Source organism: Poecilia mexicana, unplaced genomic scaffold, assembly GCF_051168715.1.
Source record: "Poecilia mexicana isolate PSO_F unplaced genomic scaffold, ASM5116871v1 scaffold_20, whole genome shotgun sequence".
NCBI lineage: Eukaryota > Metazoa > Chordata > Actinopteri > Cyprinodontiformes > Poeciliidae > Poecilia > Poecilia mexicana.
In genome coordinates this window covers 12,972,086-12,990,436 of record NW_028263389.1, presented here as the reverse complement: position 1 = coordinate 12,990,436, position 18,351 = coordinate 12,972,086, and the positions used below count along the sequence as shown (strand labels likewise).

The 18,351-nt window shown below is 42.1% G+C and overlaps 1 protein-coding gene across 1 annotated transcript in view; it reads right to left on the bottom strand.

Moving 5' to 3' along the window:
- Positions 1-18,351, bottom strand: part of map3k22 (mitogen-activated protein kinase kinase kinase 22) — a 42,801-nt gene that overhangs the window by 12,767 nt on the left and 11,683 nt on the right. Inside the window, exons 2-11 of the mRNA XM_014992456.2 lie at positions 18,108-18,191; positions 17,708-17,752; positions 12,407-12,504; positions 11,015-11,052; positions 6,598-6,697; positions 5,262-5,378; positions 4,979-5,093; positions 3,104-3,237; positions 2,464-2,537; positions 1,393-1,454 (exon numbers count right to left, since the gene is read on the bottom strand). Coding sequence (XP_014847942.1) covers positions 1,393-1,454; positions 2,464-2,537; positions 3,104-3,237; positions 4,979-5,093; positions 5,262-5,378; positions 6,598-6,697; positions 11,015-11,052; positions 12,407-12,504; positions 17,708-17,752; positions 18,108-18,126 — 802 coding nt within the window. The 5' untranslated portion in view covers positions 18,127-18,191. The remainder of the gene's footprint in view (positions 1-1,392; positions 1,455-2,463; positions 2,538-3,103; positions 3,238-4,978; positions 5,094-5,261; positions 5,379-6,597; positions 6,698-11,014; positions 11,053-12,406; positions 12,505-17,707; positions 17,753-18,107; positions 18,192-18,351) is intronic.

Here is an 18,351-nt window from a genome sequence, read left to right as displayed (position 1 = left end):
AGCATTTCTTTCTTTTTTTTTAATTTCTTTTAATTCGGTGTGTGATGGGGAGCGAGCGGTGCGAGGCAAAAAGAAGAGAGCAGACTGGGAAAGCTGCTCCGCTCGGAAGGGTCAGTGTGGCGTTGTCTGCCATGCTGCTTTCTTTGATCCGTGTTCTGAAGACACAGACGGGAACCCAGGGGACCCGAGTAGAGGGGGCTTCAAGGGGCTGATGACTGGTCATGAAAAGTCACTGCTTATTAGGGCTACTAAAAAAAAATAAATAAATAAAAAGGTAAAAATGAACAGCGCCCTCAGACTACTGACTTTTAATGCGTTGTGCTGGGATTTTAAGTGATGGATCAGCACAGAGTAGAAGGAAAATGACGCACTGCTTTCAACAAACTTTCAAATAAAAGCTATTGCTCTGACTTTAATTTTGATGAATTAATTACATAGATTTTAAAAAGATGTAAAAAAAAAAATGTTTTACTTAACTAATTGCATTTGTTCCGTTTTACATAAAAAGGTCTGACGTCTGCAAAACAACAACAAAGTTGCTTCTCTTGTTAATTTTTGCTTCGACACACAACCGAAAGGGACGAGGGACATTATCGTGTACAAGTTCTGCTCAAAGGAGCACCAACGCTACTTGAGCCCAAACTTCCGTCTCCGTGGTAAACGTGTTCCAGCAAGCGCAGACATCCCCAGCGGTAATGTCAGCGTTCACAGTTCACATTTCTAAAGAAGTGGTTTTCCAAGAAGCTTCATGAATGATCAGGAGTTCCTGAAACACTTGAAAGAAACTCCCTTGAGACTGCACCAATCTGTTGGCTGAATAACCCAAATGCCAGATGTTAACACTAAGTAAGACTTTTGTTGCGCTTATGTCCATTTAATCAGTGATTTAGCAGCAAAAAGGGGTCTTACGTTGAAAACTTTGCTTACTTTGTCAATATATTGTTTTTTTTAAATAAAAAATCGATTAGTTTCAGCAATTAATTGCAGACCCTGCAATTAATATGACAAGAAAAATTTTAATCAAGTCACAATACTATTAAAAATTTTAATATGACGAGCATTGGTTTTCATTTCCCCCAGTATCCTGATACTCCCAATTACCTTCAGGAATCATTGAAATAGTAGATAACGTAACTGGAACTGCATCTGAGTTGGTATGTGATGAGGTTTATTAGAGAACATTATTCAACAAGCACCATTATAAAAGACCAAGGAACACAGAAGACAAGGATAAAAAGCTGTGGCGAAGCTTAAAACAGGGACTTCTAACTGGGGACTGTTAAATCCATCATCGGAGCATGGCACGGATCCAGATCTTCCAATCACTAAACGGACAAACTAGACAATCAGAGAGAGCACTGAAGTGGCTGCGGCAGATCGTCTGTCTCTTACCTTTGTATTCGTAGTTGAGGTTCAGGTAATTATTGTCCCTGTTGTTCTGTGAGAATGGAGGGCTGAAATGATAAAGAACAAGTAGAAAAAGTTCAGTTGTTTGGTCAGTAATCCCTCCTCCCTTATCTTTAAAACAGAGTCTGGCCGGCAGCAAAGCGGAGCCTCGAAATGCTGCTTGTGTTGAAAGTATTTTACGGTTAGACACTCCGGGTGTTTCAAGAACAGTGTTCTGAATTACAGCAGATAAGCTGGGACCTCTTTGTAATAATAAGACGATGAAAACAGTGAGGGAAAAAAAAAAAAAACGTTCTGCCATTGCTGACCTGGCAGTCAAGCTGAGTGTATTGTATATTCTTAAATGCACTCCCTTCCCATCCCCGGTTCTTTAGCCCTCCAAACCTCCCACTTGCCCTGGGTGTTTGTGACCAGCCCCTCCAGAGAGTGACGTCTCTGCTGACCGCAGGGCGGCGCGGGGCCACGAGACCCTGGATAAGGGGCACGCATGCCCGCTCGCGGGGAAAAGTTCCATGCACTTGTTTCCTGCCATTGTTCTGCAGCCTGGAGCGCTGATAAGCCTTGTGCAGGTAGAACTGTTTCCGTCCTCCCGCTCTCTCGAACCTCGCTCTCGCTTACTTTTTTATTTTCCTTTTGACTCTGACTCAGTCCTCTCTCTCTCTCTCTCTGCCTCTCTCTCTCTCTCATGTCGGTTTCTCTGTTTTTTTTTCTCCTTTCTTGTTTTCTGGCTCGGTCTTTTCACCGTCTCGCTCTGTCCGTCACATCTCCCACTCAGTGACCAATATCCTTGCTCCCGTGATAACAGAGGAATCCAGGCGTCCAGATAAGAAGTTTAGTCACTATAGCAACAGCAAAATGACCTGATTCCGATTTTCTTCCCACACAGTCAGCCCAGGAAAGGGTCAGATATACAAACTTCAATCTGTTGCAGCTTTGGTTAGTGCTTTTTTTTTTTTCTTTTAAACCAATCTCATATCTCCAACGCTGGTTTGGGAACATAAATATGAATCTACATAAATGATGATCGTGAATCCCAGCGTCTGCACCAACACTCACCTGTCCAGAGCTTGATCTATTGACTGACAGCTGCTTGACAGCGAGTTGCCTGCGCTGCCGAAGGGATCCAGCATCTGACAGATGCAATGACACAGAGAGAGCAAAGGTCACATGAGCAGACAGTGATATGATGGAGATGGAGACAAATGGATTTGAGTCTCCGGCATTTTGCCGCACAGCAGAATTCAAATAAAGATTCAGGTTTTATTCACAAATGTCAAGCAGCTGAATCAGAATTAAAAATGTTCATTCTAGAAGACAAGAAAAAGAAAACTGCCTTATTAAAGTATGAAAAACGTGAAGCTGTGAAAGGTTTGGAAACTTTTGTATTAAAAACTGTCAAAAATGAAAAGGGTAAAAAAGTTACACCTTCATTTCACTAAAGAAGTTATCAGAAAACGTTTCTGAGATCGACTTTCACCTTTTTTTTGTTCTTTTTTGCTTTCACAAAACATGAATGCATTAAGCAAGATTTTTCAGTCAACTCCATAAATGTAAATGTCTGCAAATGTAATTTCAGACGCAGAATGAAATCTTTTCGGCCTTGAAATGAAGATTGCTAAACATAAAAGACATTTTAAGACGTCTCAGAAACCCTGAAAACTGTTGAACAACATTTGTCACGTGGAGCAGAGCTTACGTTCTGGTCTGAGGTCTCTGGGATGAACTCGCCCTCGCTGTGGATGCTGGTGTACGAGCCCTGACGAGCGATCTGCTGCTGCTCCTCGGGGACGCTGCCTGGAGGCGGGGACGTCCGGCCGGTGTGGAGAGAACCTGAGAAAAGCCGCCGGTTGGAGGATGAGAAGCAGGAAAAAAAGACGGAATGCAGCCGAATCAAACGAGGGGTGAGGAGATGAAGAGCGTCGACTGAGGGAAAGATGGAGTAGGAGGGAGAGCGTGTTATTCTTGGATTCAAGTTCAAGAGAGTCGGAGATGATTTACTAAACCACGCTGCCGCCACCTCTAACCTCAATTACTGTGACAAACGTTGGCCCTGCCTGCCACGCTGCAGCAGAGCCTGAGGACTTGTCCTTGGAACAGAGTCTGAAGCTATCGCTGATTGAGCTGAGAGGGATTTGAAGAAATTCACCAGAAAAAAAAAAAAAAGCTTAAATTGAACAATCGTAAACGTGGAAACTACAAATCTTTGTTCAACACAGGTCGGTGTTCTCCTCACTGCATGATCTCCCTCCCCTCTCCTGCTGTCGGATGTCTTCAAGGCACCCAGGCTCACGTCACGTCTTCGCTCAACCGTAGACCGTGACCGCGCTCTCCTGTCGCCTCCTATCTGCCGCCACTCCTCCCCCCCCCCCCTTCTCTTTTCCTGCTTACAGCAGGACAACAGATGTGACTGATGGGTGCCGGTACAGGGGCAGCATTCAAAAAGGAGGTAGATTGGCGTGAAATTTCAGTGCTTTCCCTTCAAAACTGGAAAACGCAAACGGTTTGCTGCTGCTCGTGTTTAAGATTTGGAACCCGCGAGTTAAGACGTTGACCTTTCTGAGCGGAGCTGATGTAAAGGACGGAGGAAAAAGCTGCTCCGCAGAGAAGACTTCCTCTTCACGCCGAGTTACCAGACGTGCCAGGAGGGACAACAGACCTGCACTGCGCTGTGTTATCCAGCCACAAAGACTATGACACGACACCAATCTGTCTGGGAGGATTACTTTGACATTTTGGGGAAACATTCGTCTCACTCAGCGTTCGATTAAAAGATTAAATCTACAATAATCCGCTGTTCCCCCCCCCAAAAAAAAAGAAAAAAAAAAGTAAAATGTCAAATGATGCCTTTATAAGGTAAAAAGGGATTTTTCATATGCTGGTGGTGGCTTGCTCTGAAGGGAAGTGCGTCCTTGCTTTGACATGATGTTTCCCTGCCTTCGCTTACAGTTTGCGTCTTCTGTTCTGACCGGCAGAAGCCTTCATTTTTCAAAAAACATTTATTGTGACAGGCAGAAACAGGGAAAAAAAATAAAGAAAGAAAATCCTGAAAGTAGAGGATTCCATGCAAAGTGTCCTGATCTGAGTTTTTAAACCCAGCAGGTTACCAGTAACAGGTTTTATTCTAATTTATTTAGTCTAAACAGCCCATAAGCAAAGATGCACCAATCAGAAACATCAAAGGCCATTTCCAGCATCAATCTCCCCAAGAACTCTACTAGTAATATTTTTTTATCCTTCCTGTGACAACATCACACCTCATGTGCCAAATACAGTAGTTATTGCCAAAAAGGATTTTATGGTTTTAAAACAAAGACAAAATGATTACAGAGATTAGAGTTTTTGGCCTGAAGACTGTAGATTCTTAACTTTACTTTGAGATTTCCAAACATTTACCAGCATTTCCAAATCCAACATGTTTTCAGACAGAGGCTAAAACCTCGAAAGGAAATGTTAGAACAACTTTGGTGTTCTCCTTTCAGCCTTCCTGTTATCTGCTGTAAATCTTGCTCTCTCTCTGGTTTCTCAGTGCATTTTTACCCACGACTTTTCCGTGAGATCAGCGGAAGCTCACCTGTTGAGTGTTTGCGGACCCTCTCCGACCCTTTGAGCAGAGAGCCCTTCAGGTCTCCTAATGACCGCGACGACTTCATCTCACTCTGCTTGTCCCGGCTGTTCACCTGCAGATACTGCAAGCGGGAAGAAGAGGACATCGGTTGAGGAAGTGAGGGGCAGTATCACAGCTTTTATCCGTCGCTCTTTTCGGAAGAAGTATGACTTTATTCAAAGCTCACATTCGTGACCGCGGCTGGGGTTTCAATGATGCGCATGCGCAGTGAACAATGAGAGCCACTCACAGGGTTGTTTTTAGGGGTCTTCAGCAGAATCCTGAGCAGCCCGTTAGTTCCTGAAGTGTTGCCCAGAGACAGCACCGCCTGATCCAGGTCCTCCTGGCTTTTCAGCGGCAGCAGCAGCTGAAGGGCCAAACACAAACGTGACCTTTCTTCTCTTATCGTTGCATAATGCAGCAGCAGTTTCAGAAAGGTTGAGGTGGGCAAAGGATTCTTATTAAAGAAAGCAAACATTCTTTTATCTGATTTTCCCTGTGCACTTAAGCTGAAAATCCCTCCTTAGGATGCAGATGGTTTCTGGAGGTTTGACAGTGAAACGTTCAGCTCCTGGCAACTTTTAAAATCCACATAAACATTTGGAGCCGTTTTCTTTTTCTAACGGGAAATTATGACTGCACTTTGAGTTGCATTTCTCCTGTGAAGTTGCTCAGGGAATCACTGCACATTTGTGTAATGGGGAGATGAAAGGCAGCGCAAGCCTAAAACCGAAAAACTGAAATGCTTTCCTTCATCCGTGGCTTTTTTTTTTTTTTTAAGTCTTTTAAGGCTGAAAACAAAACAAACGGAAAGTACACCCCATCTTTTGTGCTTAGCTTCGTCTCATGCGTTTTGTTTTTCTCTGGCTCAATGCCACCAATGTGTCTCATTGCTGCACAAAGCCACTGACGGACCGTTGTGGTATTTTATATGACTCTGACTGTGATTTGATTGTCTTGGAATCATTTGCATCAAACAGAATATATATTCTGACTGAAATTGATTACAGGTAATACCATTTCAATTTTTTTGTCTCATGAAGCGTGAAAATGTTTCCTAATTTAATCTAGCACCAACGCTGATGAATAAATGTTCATTATTCAGTCGCATTCTGTAACTCGGTACTGATTACTAGGTTCTGAGTGGGTTGTTGTTCTCTTTTTGCAAATCTAAAAAAAAAAAAAATCAAGGCTTTTCTGAGTAATTAGGATGTTAACAGCTTGCAGAAAGAAAACGCGTTTATGCGGCTCACACAGTGTCTGAGGTCTCCTAAAAGCGTCATTAACCAAATCACTTGGCTACATTTTGCAGACTTCAACAAGCGAGACTGTCACAAAGTCAAACGTTTACTGCATGATTAGCACAGTTAAATAGGTAATGCTATTTTTGTGGTATTGAGATAAAAGATCTGGAGACTTGGTATCCATCATCTATTTTGTCTCTTTTCTTTTCAACTACTTCCTCTTGCAGCAAATTCTGGGTGTTTGTAACTACAGAGGAAAATGTGTAAAGAAATGTTCACATATTTTCTGCGTTCATTCTACTCAATCTGTACAGCGATAGAAAATAACCTTCCTTCGCTTACCTCCTTCTCCATAAAGAAGAGGTCCATCTGCTGACCAAAGGCCTCTGTGACTTTTTGCAGAAGCTCTTTGATCTTCAGCGGCCTCTGAAACGGTATGATCCTGAAACGGGGCAGAAACATCGGCAGCGTTAGGAGCCAAAGGGGTATTCATGTCGCATCTCTGGGTGCAGACACTTTGCAAGAAGACCCCTCATAAACAGGAATTAACATTTTTTTTTTTTTTTTTTTTCTGTTCCGGTGCTTTTCGGTAGCCGCGAAATAAGTCATTTGTTTCACGAATGCGGCGAAGAGAGCGGAAAATGTTCAGGTCGGGCTGGGTCAAGGAGAGAAGAGCGCAAAGGCGTGCAGGATACTGTCAGAAGATTAATCAACGAAGAAAAGAGAAAAAAAAAAGCGAGGGGAATAAACCTTCTCAGAGAAAATGTACAGTCTGTCTGCAGTTATCATTTTGTCTTTCGGTCTGATTGCAACAGAGCGCGCATACGGGGCCGCGCGTGTTTGTAAAACTACATGCATGAGCATGCTTTCCAATCAGAGTATGCATCGGCCGCTGTTTCAACAACGGCCGGGGTCTCTCCGCTAAGCCAGCACAAAGGCAGATGGGAAACTTCCTGAGAGGAAAGAAGGGGGGCTGAAGTGGGGGGGGGGAATCTAGAGCGGCAGCTAAAGCAGCAGGATGTGTGTCTTTCCCTCCTCTTTTAGAGAGTGACAGAGTGATAGATATAGAGACGTGGAGTTATTTACATACTGCGAGTTAGAAAATAAAGGAGACAGCCTGAGAAAATACTCTCTGCAGCATGTCTTCATCTTCTTCTTCTTCTTCTTCTTCGCCTGCTATCAGTCCCATTCTGCTTGCGAAGAATCTGCAGCCGCCACCAACTCTTTATAGTACACTGATAAAAGAGCTTGTTTTTATCCCATCGCTTCCTCATCAGAGGCCAGAGCTCTGCCTATCTTAATGACTGCTCATTGGGTCCCTCTTTTAAACGAGAGGATTCTGGGAATCGGCGGGCCTGCAGATCAGAGGTGCAGCTTAACGCTCCCCGGCTGTTTAGATTCAGCGATGATGTGTGCGATAGAGAGCAGGAGGGATGTGGTGGAGGGCTAAAAAAGGGGGTCCTGCGCTAAAAGATATGGCTTTCCTTCCTCTGCAAGCGAGAGTGGGGAAACACAGTTGCAGAGGAAAATAATAAAAAAACAGAAAAGGAACAGATCTGCAGATGAAAGATTGCCTTCACACAGCACGCTGGCTCTGCCTTTTCCTAAAAATCACAAACATACACGCACACAAAGAAGAAAAAAAAGAACAAGAAGAAAAGAGTAAAGGTCTGGCTCTGGTCCTTCACACTCTGGCCAAAGGAAGAGAGAGACACTCTGCAGCGCTTATTTCCTGCCTCAAACCTTCAGCTCCTGCCAATGAAAAGAGAAACCTTCCAGTTTGATTCCATTGCGGACAGACAAAACGATTATCCTGACTCATGGATTCCTAATACCTCGAGTGCTGCAGATGCTCATGGGATGTGGCATTATATTTACACGGTTTCTGCACAATCCCGTTGTCTTAAGGAGCGAAAAAGGTCTCACCACGGAGGCTTATGTAAATAAAAGAAAGGTTTGCACTTCTTTTTTTTTTCTTTTTTGTTAAATTCAAATGTGCCCTTGGTTGCTGGCTCGTGATATTTGCAGGATGGAGGCCCTTCGCTGCTTTATAACCAGAATTAAGACAAATATTTAGATTTTAAAAAGAAAATGCACTCAAGATTTAAATTTAGCAGAAATGCTTTTCAGTGAAAGAATAAATAAAACTTCTGTTTTTTTTGGGTTTTTTTTTTTTATCTTTTAACCCTTTATGTATGCCAGTAAATAATGATTTACTAGTAAGTCTTTATAATACTTGGAAAAAATGCACTAAAGTTGGTAAATTTAGCAATAACTAAACAAAAAGTTAAGTCTACAAGTGTCATTACAAACGCACACTCTGGACAGAGAGTATTGTATCGAGACACAGAAAAAATGAAATGCGTAGTTTTCATTCAAACGTCACAGTTTTATTAATAAACCTGATATAGCTGCTGCTGCTGTATTGGTAATGAAACAGCCCGACCTTCTTATTCCACCAGAATATCTTAATATCCTCTTAAAACTTTCGCTACTGTTTTTAACAACAAACATTACCAAATCTATGGTATCCACAGTAAGGATGCCTTTAATTTATGTAATTACTTAGTTATTGTTGTTTTTTTTTTTTGTTTTTTTAAAAAACCTCATCGATTGAAGGATACTAAAACATCTTTTTGTCAGAAAAAGTAGAATCCCAGTTAGTAGTGGAGAAAAATCAGCTGATTTCCATAAAGTTTCCACTTTTTCAAGTTTTAGAAAACCAATTCAAATTTATTTGAAAAAAAAACACCTTTTTTCTTTACTGCTGAAGAAGGTTTCAAAGATTTGTATTTGGTTTACTTACCACAAGTAAACCAAAAATGTACGGATCGTGGCTTTAAAACCGCGATAAGTGCCGAACCGTGATTTTTGTTTTGGTGCACCATAACAACCCGTGCGAATATGTGTCGAGTTAACGCAGGAGGAAATGTCTTGTGACTGTGTGAGTGGTGCCTCCGCAAAAGTGAGATGTCTGTTCTGGGAGAGCAGAGCGATGTGAGCAGGACTCGTGAGGAAGAGCAGATAGCCGCGAGGCTTCGAAAACAGAGGGAGGCAGGAACACAGAGACAGCAGCGTGGAAAAACTTATCTCTTCCACAGCAGCAGCCAATTAGGGCTGTGAAAAAGTGGAGGGGCTCATTGCGGATCCATATTCTGCTGGAACGACACGCTCCTTCTCGCTTCTGTGAGCCTGCAGCTTTCTAATCACCAAACCAGTTCCTCTTTCTTTGGTCCAAATAACTGTGAACGAAGGCGGCGGGAATTCTGGTAGTTTTTTTGCCTCCGTTTCTCCTCGCTGGTTGAACAAAGTGCATCAAAACCAGTTTCGAGACGGATAAAAAATGGTTAATCCTATAGAAAATGTGTGGACAATGTAAAAACAAATAAGAGCTGCATAAAAATCCATCTTGATTTTTTTTTGCTCTGCATCACATACCTGCAGCCTTTTCAGCCTATTCACAATTCAGAGGCCAGTTTCAGAGAGGAAACGGCTTGACAGCCAGAGGACGACCTTCCCAGATGAGCCACAGTTTTGTGTCGCAATACTCCTAACTGGACAGTCTGGGCATGTCCACCTGCTAAGTCAACAGTCTGGTTCTTATCAGCTTTGCTGTGGTGGTTCGGTGGTTGGCCAAGGTGTCGGAACAACGTTGGTTGACTTGGAGATCGTTCCTCCTTTGTCTGTTTTCCAATCAGTTTCCTTAAACTTACATTTAGCTAAAGGAAATCCAAATTATGGGTGGAACCGCTCTTTTTAAGTTTTATACGCAATGTCAGAACTTGGATGCAGTGGAAGAGCATCCAAATGCCGTGTCAGCAATTATTATAATGGCATAATACTTCTCATCATCGAAAAGGGTATAAATAGTTTTTGACACGTCATTTTTAATTTACAAGCAAATAAAATGAGCAGATGTATTCATTTTGTTCCACAGGAATCTTCCTTTTACATTATTTTTGTTATATTTTGAGAGATTTCTGTGTCAATTCCTATCAAAAACACCAGGTGACACTAAGCTATTATGAACGGATGCAACACGCTTGGCGGAAGGAGAAGCATCCTCTCCTCCCAAATTCACACACTTCCAAAAAAGGGAATGGAAGAGGTGTTGGTCAGACTAGGAATTGATTCAGGAATAACCAGGAACCTAAAAGTTTGTAGCCCATCTGAGGACTTGCTAGAAAGCCAAAGGTTCCCCAGAGCAGCCAAAGGCAGAACAACATGAACTCATTTCACATGGAACAAAGTTGCCACCATTCAGGAGTTTTGCTGTTTATTCTCACATACTTAGCGGACAAAGTGTTCCAAAGGTTTTCATCAAAGCGTCACGCGCTGTCTCTGAGAGTTTTCCTCCGTTTGAAGCCAGTGACGTGGGATCAAACGGCACAAAGGATGCAGCGTGAGATAAAATATTAATTCAGGGTGAGGAGAGGACAGCGAACTGAAAGACTTCCCTCGCTCTCTCCGCCTTTAGTTAATCGCTCCCTCTCCTCCAGACCTCCCTGCATCTTTTCCACTCTAAAAAAAAAACCCGACTCTGGAACACAGGGCTTCGGCTAAATAATCCAAGCAGGAATTTTCCCTTTCTCTTTCTGCCACTCTGGCATGTAGCTGCGATTTCCTCCCTTAGACACAAAATCCCCGACATGGCAAAGCAAAACAAAAAAGATCCAAACTAACAAAGTTTGAATTTGGACAGTTGAATGTAAAAAAAAAAAAGAAAGAAAGAAAAACAATAAGGAGGTTTCCAACATACCGCTTTTCTCTCTCATGCTCCAGCTTGACTCTTAAATCCTGTTGAGAGGAAGAATAACAAGAGGTGGAAAGTTAAAATGATTCATGGCTGTATGAGGGATTTGGCCTGAAGAATAAAGCTGGGGAAAGAAATTAGGTGAAGCACTATGATGCCTGTTGTTTTTGTCCAGAAATAAAGGAGGACATGACAGTCTCTGTGTGTTCTTGTAAAAATCTTAACCAAAGGCAGCAGGAATCCAGAGGAGCCTCTATGTCTGCATGAGGTCATTTTGATAAACTAACGCTGTCATCATATCAGCGCAGGAGATTGGGTGAAAATTAGGAGGAAGGGGTAGCTGGGAGAGGGGGGGCATAGTGGGCGAGTTTACCCCTTCTCACAGAGGAGAGCCGCTGTCCGGGCGGAAACTCTCTCCGCTCCTCACCAGCTTGTTTACGTCTCCTCATAAACACTGCCGCTTTAAGAGGATTCGCCAATTATCATTCCACGGACGGGGGGAACAAACGCGTGAAGAGGGGCAACTTCTCGGAGAAACACGAAACCCAGCACTGCTTTCATTCACCAATCCTGCGTTTACCGAGTTGATTTTTTATTTTTTTATTTTTATCTCGAATGAAACTCATTCCCAATCGCAATAAGCTCATTCGTTTGAGCACGCACCTTTTTACTACAACCTTTACCTGACTTTGGCAGCAAACAACGTCCCAGTCCAGAAAAATAAATCCTGACGACAGACTGGCTGAGGTTCTGTGAGTAAACCCAGAACGCCGGTCAAGGTGAAAGGAACGAGTTAATAAATTGCTATTGAAAAAAGGATAACAGTCAGATTTAACTTCAGGAGATATTTTAATAGTCAATACTTTTTCTTTATCTGGATCAAATTAAATCATCACTTTGAAGCTTAATCTTCCGTTTCTGTTGTCTCAGTTCAGTAAGTCAAGTTTAAGAAGGTACAAAAGCAAGAAGCAGTAAAATATGCATTTTTTTATATTTAAAAGCTTTAAAAATTATGAATCAATGTAAAAAAAAAACACTTTATTTTCAAGAAATATTTATGTCTGAATGATAGAATATTAGACGAATAAAACACTAAACCATCAGCTGTGAGCTTTATTTGCTAAAATAATTTTTTGTACAATTCAGTTAATATGCGAACATTATTTATAAACTGAACCTGTTTCTAGAATACTTTGTTGCAATTATAGAAACTCATCTGTAAAATCTAAAGTTTGTACATGTTAATTAGTATTTTCCACGACTTCCTAGTTAGTTTTGTAACAAGTGAAGCTGCATTTGGACACAATTATACTTAAGCCGGTCAGACATTCTGGACGACGTGAATGTTACAGCTGCAGTAGCGGATGAGATATGAATGCATTCAGATGTGATGTGTACCTGTTTGTAGAGTAAGGTTCTGTTTTTGTGCTTGTGGCTGGAGTAGCGACCCAAAGCGGCCAGGTCCTGCATGATGGAGTTGAGCGCCTCCTCGTCATCTGCAGCCAGAAGACACATAAAAAAAAATTAAAAAAAATTAAAAAAAAAACGAGAGAAAGAAACAGACACAATTTAAGTTTTATTTTATAGAAATGAGTCATGAAATTAGCATCCACACGGAGGCTTCTTCTTTCTTTTTTTTTTTTAACAGTTTGACTTGAACGACTCTCATGCAGTTAAAGCTGCAGCTTGTGTTGCCTCAGACCACACTTATGAGGCAACACCTGGGCTGCTACTTCCTGTTCTTACACCATCTGTCGAGTTTCCACTAGTGGGAAAATTCCAGTGGTTGTTTGCTAATTTTTTTTTTTTCTTTTAACTCACACATGCATCTCAATCGCTTGCACTCCAACAGAGGGATCTTTATTAAGTGGGTGCTTTCAGCGCTGCTACTGATGAGTCAATAATGTTTAATAATGCACAGAGTATGTCTATTGCGTGAGTTTCTGTTGCACAAGGCTGTTAGGTTCTGAGTTTTTCCCTTTCTGAATGGCAGCAACTTTTTTCAGGCAAATAGAACAAAAAACGGGTGACAGCTTAAAACTGAAGGCGAATATTATTTACACTTAAAATGAAAGTAAAATGGGGGGAAAAAATTCTGCTCCCGACATCTCTCTTCTGCCACATAAACACACGCGCGCTCCCTCGAGTAGAGGAGATATTCCTGCAGACGAGAGTGTCAGGCATTACCATATCAAGAGGCGTTAATGGAAGCGATTATCCGAGCCGTGTTTACGGTATAAAGAAGAGGAGGTTGACCCTCCACTCGAGCCTGCCTGCTGGATGAATGAGTGACGAGCGCATTCGTGGCCAAAATGCGCACACAGATTTTTTTTTTTCCCACGCGGAAAGCAGGCCAGGTGTGTGAGACAAAACAGCACCTGCAGGAAAGACCGCATTCTTTCAGATAGAAAGAAATGCGCTTGAGGAGACCACTGGGGACGTCTGGAGAACTGGCTAACGCAGGCAGCAGAGGTGAAATTCGATCCCGCTCCATCCGTGCGGCCGGCTGTTCGCTGGCAGCAGGTCGGTCCGCTGGGTTCACCCCGAGGTCAGGGGGACAACCCTTTGACAGGGATGGGGCTGCAGATGCATCGGTGTGACTTTCTCTGCTCGCATCTCAGAGGGACTAGAAGCAGCCTGCCGTGACTGAGTAAAAGCGAATGTCTAAATAAACTCACATCCCGAGTTGCCACACACACAGAAACTGAAAATGTCTTCCTGAGTGCCTTTTGGAATGCTTCTGTTGTTACAATTACAAAATAAACCAAGAAGGTTGCAAAAAAATAAAAAAAATAAAAAATAAAAACAAAAGTGTGGCAAAAATCTTTCTCGTTCTTAAAAGATAAACTGAGATAAAGTCCAATCAATTACACAACAGAAATGCTGAAATTACTTTTTAAATAGAAATTAATATTTGTTTATTTAACAGCACTGATTAAATGCATCCTGAACTCTTTCCAAAATAGCTTTGTCTGTAAATATCAGCTAATAATTAAGTGTTGGTGTGCTATCGGATGCAAAAAATGAACATAAATCGCACGGCAAGACAGTTTGCTCTGTCCTGTTGGTATTAAGAGGAAATGAACATTATCCCTGGGCCATTCCGGTTCCCAGACATAAGTCCTAAAGAAAAGCAGTGGGATGAGCTGAAGAGAAGAGAGCATAAAAGAACATCCAGGACTTTGGACAATGTAGATGGTGTCAAGACTAATAATTAAAGATGTTTTTCTCTGTAAGGTCCAACCTTGATCTCAAAGGACTGAAAGCAGGAGTGAAAACTAGTTGTAATTTTTTTTTTATTGTATACAAATACGTATGTTAATGCGGGAGTTTTTCCTCATTGATTAATTGAGCTCAAATTAATTCTTAACAAGAAATGCTTGGATGTACGTCACTGAATTGTGTCCTGCTTTGTTTGTAGGTCAGCAGAGTTTCACTCAATCCAGATTTCTCAAGAAAATGGCTCTGCCTGGTCGCTCTCCAGGAAACTCTAACCTTTCAACCCTGATCTATAAATCTTTGAGGCTGGGGTAGCTGACATGAACAGGCATCGATCCCCCTCAGCCAAACAAGTAGAAGTGGCGTATCATTATTATTATTTTTTTTTTCTGTGCCCATCCCCACACGGCAGCTGGAGTGAGGTACGAAACGACCCACAGCTCTCCGCTGCACAGCGCACTCCCTTCACTTGGGGGCAAACTAAATAATGCAGAGCGATAAGAAAAGTTCCACCCATCATATCTCAACTCCAGTGCAAATAGTGGAAACAGTGCAAGGGGGTGGACTGGTATTCTTAGAGCAAATGGCGGTAAATCCGGCAAAATATGGTGTAATTACCCAGTCAAATACTTGTGGCTTTATTAAGTCAGGGCACTAAAAATAACAAAGTGGGAACAATATGCTTTTCCTGTCTTGCTGAAAAGTTGCCCAGTTTTTTTTTTTTTTTGTCCTGTAGCAGAAAACTTTATCCTACAGGTATGTATTTGTGTAAACAACTCCGATTTTGACACAGACAGACCACCACCAGCGTCTTCCTCCCTGAGTCTTCTAAAAGAAAGAAAGGTGATCACACGTGTACAGAAGCCCCATGCTTCTACAAGCAAAAATGTGAAGGGCTTCACGCCGAAGCTTTATTCTTGATACAAACACAGGAGGTAGTTATAACAATCTGTGGCGTCGACAGAGGTGAATGACTAACAGCTCGGTCCGGCCTGTCCGAACAGGAAGGAACTGAATCACTGCTCTGAGTCCAAGCAGGCAAAACTGGTTTATTACTCCATACAGGAAATTCATGGATTTCTGACTGACTCAAGGAAAAACTGTTTGTTTGTTTTTTTGTGCTTTTGTATTTTTTTTCTCTTCCCCTTGCCACTCTAACTGCAGAACAAATATTATGGTTGCCATCTTTTTTTTCTAGAATGAACAACTTCTGTCAGTAGGAAAATACACAACAAAGCAATAAAATACGCTTTAAGACCTTAACCTATCGCTACTTCACTCCGGTTGAAGTCTAACCAGAGATCTGCTTTAGATAAAATCATGTTTCAGAATGGCCCAGTCAAAGTCCAGAGCAGAATCTAATTCTAAATCTGTGCCACGAGTTGAAAATTGGTTTCCAAAGCTCTTTTGGAAAAGCTGGCAGGGAAGTTCCTCAAAATCTGTAAATGCAGCAATTCGTATTCTAAAGACTAACTTGGAGGGCTGAATGTGAATACTTTTTAAATTATTTGCAAAACATGTGGAATAACATATTTATCATGACTGGGCTATTTGTGGATTTTAAAGTGTCAAAATGAGACAAAAGTGTTAATACTTTTGTTAGGGCGCTGTACAAGTTTTGTGCCTATTCTGTTATGAAGCATTTTTCATAATGATGGGCCGCAACCAATTTCTTCATCATTTATCAATATACTGTATGAATACGTCTTATATGCATTAAACAAAACATTTTTAAACAGAAAACCTATCACAGCGTCTCTCTAGTGATTTGATGAGCTCCAGACTACCCGAAGCCCTCGCAGTCAAGGATACAAAACAAACACAGTCCCGCAAGTGTGTACGGATTGTGTGTTTCTGTGTAGGAGGCTTGGTTTGTTGCCTGTGGATAATGGCAACGTGGGGAGAGCAGGCGGCCGACGGGTGCAGGGGGGTGGGGGGGAGCAGTCGGTGTGTGTGAGAAATGCGTGGTGGTGAACAGAGCCGGTCTATAAATGAAATTATTACCTCACTCGGGCCTGATTCACGGCCACTCGCCAAGGTAGAGGCCAGCCAAGGCTAACCGCCAGCGCGGTGGGAAGCCACACCAACACTGTCAGTGACTCAGAAACTGCCTGCACAAAAACTCCTGAGGCAGAGCGAGTGCGACCAAGGATTTGGATCCGAACAGTTTGGGATACCTGCAGTTCGTTTCCCGAGTTCCCCCCTTCGGTCTTGGGTAAAATGCGACCCACAAAAGAACATGGGGGGCGGGGGGGATTCCAGGAAGCCGGGGAGAGTGAGCAAAAGTTGCACAATGGAGACTGATTACAGGACATTGCATCATCACTGCATCTTTTTTTTTTGTTTGTTTTTTTTCCCCTCCCCTTTTCTCAGGATTAAAGGTGGAAACCGTGAAAGTGGCAGGAACCGCTGTCCGAGACAGTCAACATAAAAGGAGGCGTCTGCTTGCAACTGCTGCTCAAGCAAACCAAACACGCGGGCTCGCATTTTTACCTTCAGTCCGTTTGGAGAACAGCCTCTAGTTTTAAGAGTTACTACTCGCAAATCAGTGCTGTGCACAGACCAGGAAGGCTGTGAAGACTGAGGCAAACTGCCTGGAAAGACATTGAGGGGATTTCCTTGAGCAGAGAGACACATCATGGCAAAGGCATCCGGCGGGATTAGCAGCCGGAGCCAAAACGTGTCCTCACTCCCCGGCAGCAGCCAGGTCCAATCTCTGACGCACAACACGCGCTCAGAAGCACACACACGCCAGCGAGGCCCACTGTAAACACCAGTCTCTGCTCAGTTTGCCGAAAAAAAAAAAAAAACAAAACGAAGCACAGTCCATTTAAGACCTAATGGATGTAATGTTTAAGCGTTTAGAGTTAATCTTTCACCAGGAGTAATAGCTCTGATGTCATCCTGGGGATTGTAGGTGTGTAACAATAGCTGTGCAAGCAATGTTTGCACAAGGCTTGTCCCAAAAGTCCAGTTTTTGATCAATGACTCGACCAAATCTACACATTGCATGACATTTTCTTTTAATATTGATGTGTTTAGATATTGTGCATGCAGTCAGGTGGATGCATAAAACTGCTACTTAGCTTCCTCTGCTCCTTTAGCTGTGGTCAACAAAGACCTGGTACCGGAAGTAATTCCTTGCAATGGCAAGGAGCACCATGTTGTTACATAACGTCTTTATGTAATCACACCCAGTCGGCTTTGGCATCTTTGCGTTCAGTAATGCATATTGCAATAAAATAATAATCAAAAAAGGGGAAGGATGTCTCAGTAGAGTGCATGGAAATGAAGAATTTTTATTTGTTTATGTGTGTTTTACATCAGGTAGTGACTCTAAAAGATAAGCGTCATTGTAGTTTCCCGTTTTTTAATTCTCTTTCTTTGACTGCTTATTAGATTTATATTACGTGTTATTTATGTTAATAAAAAACTACATTTCCCCACATTTCTCTAATTTAAGCAGCAGTGCTTCATTACCTTGTGTGTTCCTGTGCTGTCCAGGTCCATTCTGGAGACCGTCATCTGTAGCGGAAACAAAGCAACACTTGTTTAAGATCATAATAGTTAAATAACTTTAACTACTGACTGCTATTTTATTTATTTTTTTCAGAAATCTTTGTTAATCAAGTTTGCTAATCTTCAGATGTGGTTGGTTTAAAGATAAATAAAGGTATACATCCAACATTTCCAAATTATAATATTACTTATCTCACTTCCTTTTTTTTTTTTTTTAAATATAACTTTGCTCCGTTTTGTATTGCTCCTATCTGTGCTGTTCCTGCCAGAGGAAGCGTAGAGGATGGGTGTGTTTTATGTGTGGAAGTAGAAGTTTCTATATGAACGCACATAGAGCAACCTGCTTTCAAAAGCAACTTACCCATGTTTACTGTCATCATCAGGAAGTGGCCCTGTTGAACTTGAGCACAGAGCTCAACTTCTCTCTGAAAACGAAGACTTCACCCTGAGACAAAGGAAAAACAACAGGTTTTCAACAGCCGTGAAACTGGGGCATTTCTCCTTAAGCTAGCCGCGTAATATTTCTGTGATTACACAAAAACAATGACTAAACAGGACGCAGGTGGTGGTACCAACACAAAGGTTTTATTTCCTAAATCGCTCTC